This window comes from Lithobates pipiens, unplaced genomic scaffold (assembly GCF_037356315.1).
Source record: "Lithobates pipiens isolate NorthernLeopardFrog02 unplaced genomic scaffold, aLitPip1_a1.2 Scaffold_19, whole genome shotgun sequence".
NCBI lineage: Eukaryota > Metazoa > Chordata > Amphibia > Anura > Ranidae > Lithobates > Lithobates pipiens.
This window is the reverse complement of record NW_027507764.1, coordinates 563,975,261-563,992,482: the sequence shown is the minus strand read 5'-3', so window position 1 is coordinate 563,992,482 and position 17,222 is coordinate 563,975,261. Positions and strand designations below refer to the sequence as shown.

Genomic DNA, 17,222 nt, shown 5'->3' with positions numbered 1-17,222 from the left:
ATGTCAATTTTCTAAATATGAGGGTGACTATTGTTTTGGCAGCTCTGTCCTCTATCCTTAAACTATCTCTCCTTCACCCCTCTTCTCCCCCCACAGCATATATATATATATATATATATATATATATATATATATATATATATATATATATATATATATATATATATATATCACCCTCACTTCTGTCCTCTCCTTATTACTGCACCCACCAACTCCTGCTAATTCTAAATCCACACAAACTAAAAATCTCCAGGAACCTGGGGCATGTCCCTTCATATAAATCCCACTCCCATATTACCTCCCTCACCCTCCTGCTTCTCCTAACCTCTGGAGATATATCCCCAAACCCCAGGCCTCCATCGTTTAACTGTACCCCATGCCACCATCACCCTGCACCTACTGGCAGCAGCCGCAATCAACACAATTTAGTTCCCATTTCTATTCTTCCCAAGACCAGACTCCCTTTTTGTTGTGCCCTTTGGAATTCCCGCTTTGTCTGCAACAAACTCACCTCTCTCCATGACCTCTTTATCGCCAACTCATTTAATCTACTCACCATTACGAAACATGTCTCCACAAATTCAACACTACGTCTTCTGCTGCCCTATCCCATGGTGGTCTTCTCTGGACTCACTCCCCCAGATCCAGTGGACGTAAGGGAGGAGGTGTGGGAATTCTTCTAGCCCCACACAGTACCCTACAGGTACTTCAACCACCTCCCTCTCTGTCACTCTTCTCTTTTGAAGGACACTGCATTTGTCTTTTCACTCCAGTTTCTCTAAGGGTAGCTGTGATCTACAGGCCCCCTGGACCAGTATCAACCTTTCTTGATGACTTTTCTACCTGGCTACCTTACTTTCTTTCTTCTCAAATCCCCACAATCATTCTCAGAGACTTCAACATCCCTATTAATACTAACACTCCTGCCACTTCCAAACTTCTCAGCCTAACCTCCTCCTTTGACATGAAGCAGTGGATACACGCTCCTACTCACTCTGAAGGCAATACCCTTGACCTCATTTTCTCTCACCTTTGCACTCCATGCAACCTCTCTAACTATCCATTCCCTCTCTCTGATCACCACCTCATTAGTTTCCCTCTCTCCCTCTCCTTCCCCTCCTCTCCCTCCAACCGCCTAAAAGTTACCTGCAGAAACCTACATCATCACGTCACCATGCGATTTGAGTAGGAGGACGGGCTCCGTTTGTTTGTGCCGGCCGGCATTTCTTTTAAGCAATACTACTTCCTTTTAAATGTAAGTGCAATACTTTGTTTTAATAAATCGGAATCTAGACTATATTACACTATGGCTAGTTGTCTTTTTTCCTGAGCATCCATTTGAGTGTAAATGGACACTTTAGCGGGATAGAGGGAGCGATCTGCACTATCCGATTTACCCTTCTTACTTTGGTCATCTGCAAGCTAAAGACCTAGGCTGGGCTATAGCCATCCGCCTTTTAAGCTTGGCATCTGGTAAGCAGAATCTACAGCTACGGTGGTCGGGCACTTTTCTTGTTTGTGTGTGCACACTGCGGTGGTATTAAGTTTTCAAGTGATTTTCTTGTCTTCATGACAGTTTCTGTGGACCCATTCATTGAGACTTTTTAGCACAGCTTTTTTAATTTTATATGTATTATATGGACTTTATACTGCTAATTCCACTGTGCTAGTGAGCGCTGGTTATATTTGTTTTTTACAAGTCTACATCTGGATTACTATTACTAGTGCAACTGCCACTACCACCCACAACTACTAGTCCAAATAAGTAGACTGTTACTCTGACTATAAATAACATTATTACCACTGCTACCAGCGGCGGCCGCTCATGCAGGGTGCAAGGACGTGCCTCCCTAATCCTAATCCCGACCAAATGCTGGACACAATGATTTCTCTAATTGGACTTAAAAAGGGTGGACTTGGGGTGCAGAGCACTGTGGCTGGAGCCCACCCAGTTGTGTGTCATTGGGGGGTTATTTACTAAAGGCAAATCCACTTTGCACTGCACTTCTGAAATGAGGGGAAGCTCTGCAGATTTTTATCATCCAATCATATACAAGCAAAAATGCTGTTTTTTTTTTTCCTTGCATGTCCCCCTTGGATCTACAGCGACTGCACTTCCAAGTGCACTTGTACTGCACAGTGGATTTGCCTTTCGTAAATAACCCCCATTGTCTTCCTGTTTCTCCTCCTGGTCAATCAGGAAACAGGTCCTGCGACCAGACTGGCCAGGAGTCCTAAGACCCAATAGGCCGCGGATTCTAACTCCTGCATGGCCTAAAAGGAGAAGCAACCGTGAGACTCTGGGGGGAAGGGGAAAGCCGCCAAAGCCGTGACCTAGATGGGGTAAGTGCGAGCTGTTGGGCAAGCGATGATCTGATCAAGCTGGCTGGGGGTGGGGGGCTGACTGTGAACTTTGCAAAGTTGCTCCAGAGCTTACTAAATGAGCAGAAGCTCTACTGGCTTCCATCATCCAATAATGTGCAAGCAAAAAAGGCTGTATTATTAAATTTTCCTTGCATTTGATTGGGTATTCTTTGCACAGTGAAGCTTTGCCTCATTTAGTAAGCTCTGGAGCAACTGCACTTTTCAAAGTGTGCAGCCTATTTGCCTTTAGTAAATCAACCCCAGTACTTCATCCATTGCATTCCTAGTTCCTGTGGTTGATGATCTGGGAACTCCTTTTACTTTAATCAGTGGTACAGGAGGATTGTTCCTAAACCGAGACAACCCGAGACAAGTGTATCAAAGAGGTTTTGTCTCCCCCCCCCCCCCCCTTTTAACATATTTGATGGCACCTATAATTACATTTTCTGGCTTCCAGTTAACTTTTTCAGCACAGCAGTGAGGGGGACCTGGATTTAAACCGAGGACCTCTCTACCTGCATTTAAATGCTCTGCCACTGAGTTACAGTATATACCCCCCTGCGCTTTGCTAAGGTTTTAACTTTTGTTTTAAACCTGTTATGCCCCATACACACGGTCGGATTTTCCGACAGAAAATGTTCGATGGGAGATTTTTGTCGGACATTCTGACCGTGTGTAAGCTCCATCAGACATTTTCCATCCGAATTTCTGACACACAAAATTTGAGATCTGGATCTCAAATTTTCCGACAACAAAATCCGTTGTTGGAAATTCCGATCGTGTGTACACAATTCCAAAGCACAAAATTCTACTCATGCTCGGAATCAAGAAGAAGAGCCGCACTGGCTATTGAACTTCAATTTTCTCGTCTCGTCGTACGCCACCGCGTTCTTAGTGTTCGGCTTCCAGCTTTCCTTTTCAACACAACTGTAGGCAAAACGTTGAAATGGAACCTGAATTTGAACCAAGGACCTCTCGATCTGCAGGTGAATGCTCTGCCACTGAGCTATACCCCCCTACGTTTTGCTGAGATTTTGAATTTTTTTCCACCCAACCTGTGGTCGCATGCGTAAATATATTCACCAGTTTCCAGCTCAACACAACTGTGAGCAAAATGCTGAACGGGAGCCCCCATTTGAGCTGAGGACCTCACTATCTGCAGTTGAATGCCCTGCCACTGAGCTATACCCCCCCTGCGTTTTGCTGAGTTTTTCATTTTTTTTCTAACCTGTTTGTTCGCATGTGTAAATATATTTGCCAGCTTCCAGCTTTCCTTTTCTTTTTTTTTTTTTTTTAAATCAAATGATTTTTATTACATTTTCTCCCATTATACAACAAAACTGAAAACACACAAAGTATTTCCATCAATCAACCCCACAACAACAACAACAACAACAACAACAAAAAAACAACACAACAGGGAGCAAAATGATAAGGGGGCACCCGGATTTGAACCAAGGACCTCTAGATCTAGAGTCGAATGCCACTGAATTATAAACCGCTGCACTTTCCTGAATTTTTCTTCCCCCCCCCAACTTGTGTGATTGGCTGCATGCATGAATACATTAGCTGGCTTCCAGCTTTCCTTTTCAGAAAATGCTGAGGGAGCACATACATTTGAGCCTCTCGATCTACAGTTGAATACTCTGCCATTCAGCTATATCCCCTGCACTTTAACCACATCAATACCGGGCACTTTCGCCCCCTTCCTTCCCAGACCAATTTTCAGCTTTCAGCGCTCTCGCAATTTCAATAAGAATTGTGCGGTCATGCTACACTGTACCCAAATGACATTTTTATAATTTTGTTCGCACAAATAGAGCTTTCTTTTGGTTGTATTTATTCACACACTCCGTTTTTTTTTTTTTGCTTTTTTTTGCGATATAAGCAAAAAAGGAGCGGAAATTTGGAAGAAAAACAATATTTTCTTTATTGTATTTTAAAAGAAATCCAATAAAATCGAATTTTGGCATAAATTTAAGCCAAAATGTATTCTGCTACATGTTTTTGGTAAAAAAAATCCAGTTAAAGAGGAAGTAAACCCTGATGGGTTTACTTCCTCTTTTTTTCACTGCAAAGGTAAAGCATAATGGACTACTATGCATCGCATAGTAGCTCATTATGTGTCACTTACCTGACACAGGAGCCAGCGAAGTCGCCGCTGTCCCCTGTAGTCCGCCGCATCCATCTTGCTGGTGGCGTCTCGCAGCTCCGACGAATGACAGCTGTGAAGCCGCGATGACGTCACTCCCGCACATGCGCACGGGAGTCGCGTCTCGCAGCTCCGCCGCTGCCATTCGGCGAAGCCGCGATTACGTCACTCCCGCGCATGCGCACGGGAGTCGACAAATTAGGCAAATCCATTCTTGGACTTGCCGCATTTAGTGCGCCTGCGCGCCGCTGTCTACGGCGCATGCGCCGTAGACAGCGGTGCCCATTTTCGGGCAAATATCTCCTAAACCATATAGGTTTAGGAGATATTGCTTGGACCTACAGGTAAGCCTTAATCTAGGCTTACCTGTAGGTCAAAGTGGTCTGAAAGGGTTTACTTCCTCTTTAAGTGTATAATAATTAGTTTGTGTGATCACGGACATATGTACGCAACTGATCTTGTACAGATGTGTGCAGGTGATCACGGACAAATGTGTGCAAATGATCATTGGAACATGTGATTTTACTGTTATATATGTGGGGGACATGTGTTTTGGGGATCATTACTTGGACTTGATGGACTTGTGTCTTTTTTTAACCTCACTTACTATGTAACTATGTAACTATGTAACTATGTAACTATCACTATGTGGGGAACTGTGTTTTGGGGACATGTGTGTTTTTACTGTATGGTGACACTAGACTGGTGATCAGTGACAACTCATACTCACTGATCACCAGCCAGCTACAGAGATCCGCTCTCCTCTCTTCAGCGACAACTTCCGTGTGAGGAGAGGAGAGCCGATTGCCTAGCAATCGACTGTTTGTTTACATCACATGACGGCTGTGATTGGACATGGCTGTCATGTGATCAGGAGGGTCAATCATAGAGCCCTCCTGCCGATCTAAGATGCGCCGTGTCCGGGTGACACGAGTGCTTCGGGAACAAGCCGATATCCTGCTCTTTCTGAGGGACGTTCCTGAACGTCCACTCAGAAGGAGAGAGCGCCCACCCGGCTGTACATATGCAGTGGCTAGGTGGGAAGTGGTTAAACAGAGGGGGTTTCTTACTAAAGGCAAATCCACTTTGCACTACAAGTGCACTTGGAAGTACAGTCGATTTAGAGCCAAGGGGGACATGGAAGCAAAATAAAAAACAGCATTTTTGCTTGCACATGATTGGATGATAAACTCAGCAGAGCTTCCCCTCATTTTAGATCTACCCCTCAGATTTAAAGTGACTGCAATTCTAAGTGCACTTGTAGTGCAAAGTGGATTTGCCTTTCATAAATAACCCCCAGAATTATGATATTTATTAATACATTCATAGGCTTTTATTGTTTCTTTCAGATATACTCTTTTTTTTTATCTGCATTTAAGAGATGGTTTTACAATTGTTGTATAGCACCCTCTACTTAGGTAGGTGCTAGAAGTTAGGATTTTTGTAGTACAGGCAAATTTAGACAGGCCTAGCTGGAAGCTAGGCCTGTTTGTTTTGATCTGTGCTGGCTGGGTGTGGCTCAGAGTAAAAGCTGTGACTCACAGGCAGCATCACTCCACTGTCATCTCCCTCTTCCTTCTAGAGGATTCTAGATGAAGAGGAGGGGAAGAGGGGTGGAGTTGTCTGGGGTGTCTCAGGGAGCCCTGACCAATCCCCAACTAGGATTTGCAAGGGGCAGGCCTCCTTGAAATACCCTGAGTCAGCCCAGCTGGGGAGGAGTTGTCGGGTGGAAGAACGGAGGATGAAATACTAATAATAGTGAAGATCCAGAAAATCCAGAAAAAACCCTACATGTTTCGGAAACCACAAAAAAAGATTTTTTTCCTTTTTGTAGATTAATATCTACTTCCTTCCTCAGGGGTTGGATAAGAGCTTCCTGATATATTTCTATCATGAGAAGTATATATGTATGTATGTATACATATATATCAGCAAGCTCATATCCGACCCCTGAGGAAGGAAGTAGATATTCTACAAAAGGAAAAAATCTTTTTTGTGGTTTCCAAAACATGTAGGGTTTTTTCTGCATTATTTACAGTGTAATAATTCTTTTGATTTAAAGTCCATTTATGCATTGTACACTGCAGTATTGAGCAAACTGTATTTCTATATTGATATCTCAGTTCCACGTCATGCTTTTAGATGTCCATATTGTTATATACTCAATAAATGTATATATTTTTATACTTTAGTATTTTTCTGACTTTCCTGTTCATGGTCCCTTGCCCGTATTTTCCCTTGGGGCATTCTCCTACTTTCGGAGGATAGAATACTAGGCTGTTGGAGCCACTGAGGGAGCTCCCCAGTCTGGCGGGGGGTGGGGGGGTAGGCTTGGGCCTGGGACTTGTGTGCAGGACGAAGCCCTTCAAGAAAGCATGAAGGATCTGAACAGGCGACACAGAAGGAGTCAGAGAGGACAGCAAGAGCTAGTGCTGCCAGGCAAGTCTTCAGGAGGGAGCCACCGGTAGTAGCCAGGAGGGCTGGTGAGTGACATGGGCAGTTGACTGGAGAGACAAGCCAGAGAGGACTGAGAGAAAACAATCAGAGCTGGGCGTGGAGCCAGCAGGAAGGATTTCAATGTCATAAACAGTGAAGTCGGGCAGCTGCGGCCAGGAGGGCTGGCAGGACCTGAAGAGGACTGACTGAGAGCAGTAGTCCGCCAGTAGGACAGTTAGAACATTAAAGGAGCCCACGGCCCCTGCCTGCAAAAGGCGTTTGCTGAGACCAGACTGAGTCAGTGTGCTGGAGGAGACTGGAGTAACAAAGTGTACATAGCTGTCCCAATTGATTGCTATACAATCCTCTAATTAACTGATATACAATTAGCCTATTGTTCATTCTACTCAGCATCCCATAAATTCCCTTACCCATCCAAGTTAAATTCCCTCAATAAAATACCAAAAACAAACATATGGACTGTTCAATGTCTCCAAGGTGATTGGGAACTGAATGCCGGGCTGGGCAGGGTGGCAGGTGGCCCACATCACTCAGTAGCCCCTACAGGGGTACCGCTATAGTGGCATGACCTATCAAACACATTTGCCTCTGTCTGGTCTGTTTTAGCCCAGGACAGAGATATCTGATCATATATGATTTATGCGGTCATATTTAGTCTATACATTTTACAACCTCGCTGTGCAATCTTTTTTAGATCTGCCCAGGGACAGCCCGTCCATTATGGGCACATGGGCGCCGACCCCTCTCTCCAGCCACCCCCTCTGTAGAATGGATAGATTCATGAATCTATCCATGACTGCCGCCGCCACCCCCTATTCAGGCATCCGGCCCCTTTGAGGACGCCGGGCACCTGAATTACAGCGGCGGGGGGTGTTTTTTTGAAGCACCTGATTAAAGCCATATGCTCTAATCGGCTTCAAAAAAGGTGGACTAGGAGCACAGAGCATTGCTTTGCTTTTATAACACTGAACCGCCTCTCCGCCAATCAGGTAACACGGGTCTGATACCCGTCAACTGATTGGCTGAAAGGACAGGCGCTGCTCTTGGATGCCTAGCAGTAAGCTAGACACATGAAGGATACAGTTCACAACTGCCTGACCCACGCACCAAGATTGGGTAAGTGCCGGTCAGGCAGCGGGCGGGCGATGGTCACAGTGGCTGCATATGATGGGGTACAATGGCGGCATTTGATGGGCGCAATGGAGGCATTTTATGGGCACAGTGGCTGCATTTGATAGACACAGTGGCTGCATTTGATGGCACAGTGGCTGCAATTGATGGGCACAGTGGCTGCATTTGATGGCACTGTGGCGGCAATTGATGGCACTGTGGCGGCAATTGATGGCACAGTGGTGGCAATTGATGGCACATTGGCTGCATTTGATGACACAGTGGCTGCATTTGATGGGCACAATGGCTGCATTCAATGGGCACAGTGGCTGCAATCAATGGGCACAGTGGCTGCAATTGATGGGCACAGTATCTGCATTTGATGGCACAGTGGCTGCATTTGATGGGTACAGTGAGGCTGCAATTTATGTTCTTTTCCCCGAAATTTTCAGTTTGTTTGCGCCCCTCAAATATGTTAAGCACCAGCCGCCACTGAATTTGCCAACACCTATTTCTTTTGTTGACTTGGGCTCTCATATTGCATTGTTTATGCATCTCTAAAGGATACTGTAAATAGGTTGCACAGTCATTTTTGTCATGTGTTTGACATCCGCTTAATATAAACCAGGTTTCATTATACACAGTCAGGTTGGTGAAGTTGTGTACTAAGGAGGGGTGCCTTCTGCACCAGGTCTAAACTCTGTAGGGGTTCTCCAGCTGGCTGACATTCATTTTGTTTGGTAAAAGAAAAATTGTGGGCGGCCGCGGCACCCACCGTGTGTTTACATCCAGTGCTGAGAAGTGGAAGTACTGAGAGTTCTGTACCCTGGGATGGGGTGGGGGGTGTTTGTATTGAGGGTTCTGTACCCTGGGGTGGGTGGTGTTTGTATTGAGGGTTCTATACCCTGGGGTGGGGGGTGTTTGTACTGAGGATTCTGTACCCCGGAGTGGGGGGTGTTTGTACTGAGGGTTCTGTAACCTGGGGTGGGTGGTGTTTGTACTGAGGGTTCTGTATCCTGGGATGGGGGGTGTCTGTATTGAAGATTCTGTACCCTGGGGTGGGGAGTGTTTGTACTGAGGGTTCTGTACCCTGGGGTGGGGGGTGTCTGTATTGAAGATTCTGTACCCTGGGGTGGGGGGTGTTTGTACTGAGTGTTCTATACCCTGGGGTGTGTGTACTGAGGGTTCTCTACCCTGGGGTGGGGAGTGTTTTTACTGAGGGTTCTGTACCCTGGGGTGGGGAGTGTTTGTACTGAGGGTTCTGTACCCTGGGGTGGGGGGTGTGTGTAATGAGGGTTCTGTACAATGGGGTGGGGAGTGTTTGTACTGAGGGTTCTGTACCCTGGGGTGGGGGGTATTTGTACTGAGGGTTCTGTACCCTGGGGTGTGGGGTGTGTGTACTGAGGGTTCTGTACCCTGGGGTGGGGGGTGTTTGTACTGAGGGTTCTGTACCCTGGGGTGTGGGGTGTGTGTACTGAAGGTTCTGTACCCCGGAGTGGGGGGTGTTTGTACTGAGGGTTCTGTACCCTGGGGTGGGTGGTGTTTATACTGAGGTTTCTGTATCCTGGGATGGGGGGTGTCTGTATTGAAGATTCTGTACCCTGGGGTGGGGAGTGTTTGTACTGAGGGTTCTGTACCCTGGGGTGGGGGGTGTCTGTATTGAAGATTCTGTACCCTGGGGTGGGGGGTGTTTGTACTGAGTGTTCTATACCCTGGGGTGTGTGTACTGAGGGTTCTCTACCCTGGGGTGGGGAGTGTTTTTACTGAGGGTTCTGTACCCTGGGGTGGGGAGTGTTTGTACTGAGGGTTCTGTACCCTGGGGTGGGGGGTGTGTGTAATGAGGGTTCTGTACAATGGGGTGGGGAGTGTTTGTACTGAGGGTTCTGTACCCTGGGGTGGGGGGTATTTGTACTGAGGGTTCTGTACCCTGGGGTGTGGGGTGTGTGTACTGAGGGTTCTGTACCCTGGGGTGTGGGGTGTGTGTACTGAGGGTTCTGTACCCTGGGGTGGGGGGTGTTTGTACTGAGGGTTCTGTACCCTGGGGTGTGGGGTGTGTGTACTGAAGGTTCTGTACCCCGGAGTGGGGGGTGTTTGTACTGAGGGTTCTGTAACCTGGGGTGGGTGGTGTTTGTACTGAGGGTTCTGTATCCTGGGATGGGGGGTGTCTGTATTGAAGATTCTGTACCCTGGGGTGGGGAGTGTTTGTACTGAGGGTTCTGTACCCTGGGGTGGGGGGTGTCTGTATTGAAGATTCTGTACCCTGGGGTGGGGGGTGTTTGTACTGAGTGTTCTATACCCTGGGGTGTGTGTACTGAGGGTTCTGTACCCTGGGGTGGGGATTGTTTTTACTGAGGGTTCTGTACCCTGGGGTGGGGAGTGTTTGTACTGAGGGTTCTGTACCCTGGGGTGGGGGGTGTGTGTAATGAGGGTTCTGTACAATGGGGTGGGGAGTGTTTGTACTGAGGGTTCTGTACCCTGGGGTGGGGGGTATTTGTACTGAGGGTTCTGTACCCTGGGGTGTGGGGTGTGTGTACTGAGGGTTCTGTACCCTGGGGTGTGGGGTGTGTGTACTGAGGGTTCTGTACCCTGGGGTGGGGGGTGTTTGTACTGAGGGTTCTGTACCCTGGGGTGTGGGGTGTGTGTACTGAAGGTTCTGTACCCTGGAGTGGGGGGTGTTTGTACTGAGGGTTCTGTACCCTGGGGTGGGTGGTGTTTATACTGAGGTTTCTGTATCCTGGGGTGGGGGTGTCTGTATTGAAGATTCTGTACCCTGGGGTGGGGAGTGTTTGTACTGAGGGTTCTGTACCCCGGGGTGGGGGGTGTCTGTATTGAAGATTCTGTACCCTGGGTGGGGGGTGTTTGTACTGAGTGTTCTATACCCTGCGGTATGTGTGCTGAGGGTTCTGTACCCTGCGGTGGGGAGTGTTTGTAATGAGGGTTCTGTACCCTGGGGTGGGGAGTGTTTGTACTGAGGGTTCTGTACCCTGGGGTGTGGGGTGTTTGTACTGAGGGTTCTGTACCCTGGGGTGTGGGGAGTGTGTACTGAGGGTTCTCTACCCTGGGGTGGGGGGTGTTTGTACTGCGGGTTCTGTACCCTGAGGTGGGGGGTGTTTGTACTGAAGGGTGTGTACTGGGGGAAGGGATTTAGGAACGTTAGTCAGTTTGTACTAAGCATCCTTTGCTGCATTCACTTAAGCCGTGTACACACTAACGGTTTTTTTGTGCAAGCCCGCGGGTTGCGGCCATGGTTGGAGCCGCTGTAGTAACCATGCGAGGTTAGATCAGCGATCTCCCCCGCTGAGCTATTGTGTTCTGACAGGGGACCCCCCCCCCCCCACGCCAGAACAGTCCAATCAGTGCTCTCTGTCATTCGGCTGCTGCAGCATGCACGTCCGACAGAAGTGCCCATTGTCTCCCGACATTGGGTCCTGTGTGTACAGGGCTTTACACTGGTGGAACCTACCCTCCTGAAACTTTCAGGGCAGTAAATCACACTGTAGTTTTATTTGGTATCTGTTCACCTGCATAGCTCCCAACTGTCCCTGATTTTGAGGGACTGTCCCTGATTTGGAGCAATGTCCCTCTGTCCCTCTTTCCCCCTCATTTTTCCCTCATTTTGGTCTGATCCATATAGTTGTATATAAAATGCACTTTTTATCTTTTAAAAAGTGTTTCCCAGTGCTAAACCTTTCATCCAAATTATAAATTGCTGCATTTGTAAATTTTTTTTTTTTCTTTTCAAATATTTTATTGAATATAATGCAATAAAAAGAGTCATACAATAGATTTATAGTTAAGTAGAATGTATAAAAGTGTGAAATGAGGCTTCTCAGTATATTAACATGAGGTGAATACTATAATAACAGTCATGTAATTCGGGATAGCATTTGTAAATTTTAAAAGCCAATATAAAGGAATATTAGTGGTAAAAAAGTCCCTTGTGGATACACTTAACCTTTTTTGGTTAATTCTCCTTTAAGGAGGGGGCGTGTCCTATGACTTCATACATTTGTTAGTAGGTGTCCCTAATTCCCATCTCAAAATGTTGGGAAGTATGCACCTGAATCCATTTAAGTAGTCAGTCATCCGATAGTAGTCAGTATTCTTAACCTCCCTGGCGGTATGATTCAGTCTGGAATAAGGTGCTGAAAGCGGTACAATTATTTTGCATGGAAATCTGGCTTTTATTTTGTAGTCCTGTAATTCTTAGGAATAACGCTCTGAAATCTCTTCAAACCAGAGTCTAGCGGACATCCCGGGTATGATAAAGTTTATAATATAATAAAGAATAATAAAAATTATTGAATAATGTAATCAAATCCAAAAAAAGATGAAAAAGGGACATGTTTTGGTTGCTATGGACAATCTCCAAATTACAAGCAGTAAAAAACAGTATTTATAATATAAAAGTGCATGCAGGGCATTGCACAGACCACTAGGGACAAAGGGGGTGTGTATTTTTTACTACAGCACTGTAATCTGTAAGATTACAGTGCTGTGTGTCTTTTGTGTCTTTTTACATTTTTGAATTTGCCGCCGTTCTCCGCTCCCGTGCGCCGTAACGTCGCAGGGAACGGAGCTCGGCGGCATTCGGCACTGTGAATCGAGCGCAGGACGGCTCGATCACACAGCGCGGCGGACATCGCTGGATCCAGGGGACAAGGTAAGTGACGTTACCTGTGTCCTCCCCTGCATCGAGCGGTGCAAGCCCGAGTCTGGCTCGGGGTTACCGCTATTGTAATGAAATTCCCAACCCGAGCCAGACTCGGGATTACCGCTAAGGAGGTTAAGCCCTTAGAAGGGGGAGTGTGTTTGGCCTGTAAACAACAGTTCTCACACATAAAAGTCAGGGTCGGGAAGATATGGGTTCCCCTTTAACGTGGTGAGTACCTCGGACCCAGTGGATGACCAGGAACTGGCCATCAGGTTTAATGATCTTGCCCAGTGTGTCAAAGTCCCCACACAACAACACCATCCTGGACCCACAGAAGAATGCTGCATAGAGTACCGCAGAGGTGAACAATCTGCAGCATTTAGGATCCACCCACTGCCGGAGGAAGAGGAAGGTGAAGAGGACCCATGATGTTATAGTTACATAGTAAGGTTGAATAAAGACACCAGTCCATCCAGTTCAACCTGAGTGAGTGTCTACAATTGTCCTATCCCTGTACATTGCACACTCACATCGGTCCCTACCCTCAAGGAGCCCACAATCCAATTCATATACTAGGGCCAATTTGGGACAGAAGCCAATTAACCTACCTACATATCTTTGGAGTGTGGAGTACCTGGGGGAAACCCACACAGGCACAGGAAGAACATGCAAACTCCAGGCAGGTAGTGTCGTGGTTGGGATTCAAACCAGCAACCCTTTTTACTGCTAGGTGAGAGTGCTAACCACTACACTACACAACTGTGCCACCCTGTTATGAAGCAAGACCTAATACACCTCGAAAAAGCTACATATATATTTTTTTTTTTTAAGTGTCAGGGGTGCTCCAATGTGTAGAGAAAGGGGCAAAAGAGCAGGGGCAACTTAGCTTTTGGGCTTTAACTTTCCAATATCTAACAAAAGCTGAAATATCAGATTGGAATTGGACTGAACCTTTATGCAACGCCACCCATAATATAATACCAATTTCACACACAGGGACCTCTGTGTTTTATCCAATGATCCAGTATGCCATGTTTTCCTGAGACTGTCCCCATGACCCTGGTCACCGGCTTCATGTGTTTTCTGCTGTTCCTCAACATTGGTAAGTTGTACCTTACTTGTCAATTGACATGCTATTTGAATTATTCTTTAACTCTTTAATCATGGGTATTTAGGATGATAAATGCAATTTATTTAAAAATTAGCTTGCCAGAAAATTGGAAACATACAACGTTGTAGTATTTTAATCGTGTAGAGAGGGTGATGTTAAAGTGTAGTTTCAGCTAGGGCCAGGTTTACCATTATGCCCCGTACACACACGATTGGATTTTCCGACAACAAATGTTGGATGTGAGCTTGTTGGTGGAAAGACAGCCGTGTGTATGCTCCATCGAACATTTGTTAGCGGACTTTCCGCCAACAAATGTTGGCTAGCAGGTTCTCGACTTTTCCACCAACAAAACTTTATTGTGGGAATTTCCGATCACGTGTACACAAGTCCGTCGCACAAAAGTTCACGCATGCTCTGAATCCAACAGAAGGAACCGCACTGGCTATTGAACTTCCTTTTTTATCGGCTTGTCGTACATCTTGTACGTCACCACGTTCCTACGTTCCTAATTGTTGGCCAACATTTGTGTGACCGTGTGTATTCAAGACAAGTTTGAGCCAACAACCTTCGAACAAAATTCCACAGGTTTGTTGGCGGAAAGTCTGATCGTGTGTACGGGGCATTAGACTCAGTAGACATGTGCCTAGGAATAGCAGAGACAAATATGTTTAATATAAGATTATTTACATGTAATCGAGGACAAGGAAAACAAGGAAACTCCCTGTGTATGTAATTGTTGGAGCAGAGGGCTGTTACTTAGGGCACCAGAAGCAGCATGCATAAAGCCTATAAAGAAAAAAAAAACAGCTATGAATTTAGCATTTGTCAAATAATACCAAATGTACTTGTTACCAACTGAATTTATCCTACAGGGCCATGCCTAACGGGAGATAAACAGAGAGAAAAAAGGATCGCTATCTTGGGAACTACAGGTGACCCCATTGGGCTACATTATCTGTTATACATTTTGTTATAGCCACTATGCTGCCAAAAGTTTGTGGATGCCTGACCCCTGCACCTAAGAAAATGGGCAAAAAGGATGTTGACACCACTCTGAATTGAGCTCAGGTGTTTCTAGTGAAGGAAACTGGTATGTTACATTTTAGATAATTGTGCGCCACAAAGATTTGGCAAGCTTGGGGAATGCCATTTTCTGGTGTTCAATGCCAGGGTCTATGGCGCTTTGCATAGACCCAGACTTATAAAGGCAAGGTTTGAAGGTTTTGCTATGCAGGAACTCGGGTGGCCTGAACAGAGTTCTGACCTCAACCCCACTGGTAATTGAGTTCAGGTGTTTCCAGTGAAGGGCACAGTTAATGCTACGTTTTATACGATGTTGCCCTCAAAACCTTTGGCAAATTTGGGAAAGGCTCTTCCAGGACTAGAATGGGATTTCCAACAAGAACACATGGATGGGAAGATCAGGTGTCCACAAACATTAGGCCATACGATGTACACATAGGGGTTTATTTACTAAAGCTGGAGAGTGCAAAATCAGTCTCACTTCTTCTTAGAACCCAATCACCTTCCAGCTTTTATTGCCAAAGCTTAATTGAACAAGCTGAGGTTAGAAGCTGATTGGTTGCTCTGCAGAAGTGAGACCGATTTTGCATGCTTCAGCTTTAGTAAATCAACCTCATAGACTGGTGATTTTACAAACTTTTTCCTGCATTCTCCTATTCTGTGTCTTATGTAATTATATTATGGTATAAAATTATCCTGTAAAATATAGGTAATCGTGTTTAAAGAGCAAGTAGATTACATTATCTCTCAGCCAACAAATGCATTATCCAGTATACATCCTACTTTTCAGCAAATAGAATATGTCTATGCTTTCATAGATTCAAATTCAGTCTTAAAGCGGTTGTATAGTCAAATGCGCTCCTGGGGATTCTCGGCTGAAAGTCCGGCAGACGCCAGACCATGCCGGGAAGAAAACTCCGGCACGCATGCGCGGAAGGGACCACATCCCAGCTCCGGCCACTCACAGTGCCGGAGCCACGATACCCAGAAGACACGCCAAGGAAACATGTCAGCTCCCTTAGCATGGACCGAGTGAGATGCCAGCACCCCGTTCTAAGGTGCTAGTATGCGGTGCATACTAGCTCATTATGCCTTTTCTCTTACAGGTGTTAAAAAAAAAAAAAATTCAGCAGGTTTACTCCCACTTTAAAGTATAACTAAAGACAAGCCTTTTTTAACATTTTTTTGGAGTAGAGAGGGATTAAAAAACCTATTAGGTTTTTATCATTTCTCCCAACTTTCTGGGATGGGAATGAGGGACACCTATTAGCAAAAGTATGTAGACATAGGACACACCCACCTGCCACGCCCCCTTAAAGGAGAATCGTACAAAAAAAAAACTATTGGTTAAATCCATATGCCCTTTTTTTTTACCACTACTATTCCTTTATATTGGCTTCTGGAATTCTCAAATGCAGAAATGTAAAAATGGGAAGAAAGGTTTAGCACTGGGGAACACTTTTTGAAAGATAATTAGTGCATTTTATATCAGTGGCGTAACTAGAACCTTCAGGGCCCCGATGCAAGAAACCACGAAGGGCCCCCCTGAACCCCAGCCAGGGCCCTTCCCTCCGAGTCCGGCGTTGGAACTCCAGGGCGTGGTCACAGGTATGACCTTTGTGAGCCCTGTGGTTCCACCACTGGTATCAGTCGTTTTTTTTATTATTATTTTTTTAATTTTTAGGTGCCCCGTTGGGGGACTGTCCCTAGGCAGGATGGGGTCCCGGTCCCCAGAAGAGATGAGGTCCTTTTCTCCAGGGCAGATGAAGTTACTGCCCCCAGTTGAGAAGGGGTCCCTGTCCCCAGGGGAGGTGGGGGTCCCTGTCCCCACGTGAGAAGGGGTCCCTGTCCCCAGGGGGAGATGGAGGGGGTATGTAATGGTGTGTGGGGGATAGGGTCCTCTCACTCACCATAACCAAGCTGTAGGCCGTGCACTCATCCATGTTGGCCTGGGCTCCATCCATTGTGCTAGACGGGCGATCAGCATATCTCCCAGAAAGACCTTTCATCATCTGTGTATGACGGGGAGGAGGGGGGCTGGCAAACAAGCCTGCAGTGTCCTCCAGGGGGCTTTCATCTGCATCTGCACTGCATCTGTGTGCTTAAAGTTTGTTTACCCGGGAGAAGTATGCAGTGCAGTGTGGGTCGGACTCGGGGGGGGGGGGGGGGGGACGACTCTGACTGGGGAGAACAGACATCGGACTGAGTGGCAATGCATGGAGCAGGAGAGGGGTACTCTGAGGAGCTGGCCGAGAACACAGGTCATGTGGGGAATGCACAACTAAAGAGCAGCCAGAGCATGGAGCTCTGCTAGTCACCCTCCACCTCCAGCCACCCATGTGCATGGTGCA

General features: G+C 46.4%; 1 protein-coding gene across 2 annotated transcripts in view; it reads left to right on the top strand.

Annotated features, from left to right (window-relative positions):
* LOC143997640 (uncharacterized) overlaps positions 1 to 17,222 on the top strand; it is a 322,976-nt gene that overhangs the window by 22,159 nt on the left and 283,595 nt on the right. For both annotated transcript variants that reach the window (XM_077493359.1, XM_077493358.1), the window contains exons 2-3: positions 13,734 to 13,839; positions 14,721 to 14,780. In XM_077493359.1, coding sequence (XP_077349485.1) covers positions 13,764 to 13,839; positions 14,721 to 14,780 — 136 coding nt within the window. In that variant the 5' untranslated portion in view covers positions 13,734 to 13,763. The remainder of the gene's footprint in view (positions 1 to 13,733; positions 13,840 to 14,720; positions 14,781 to 17,222) is intronic.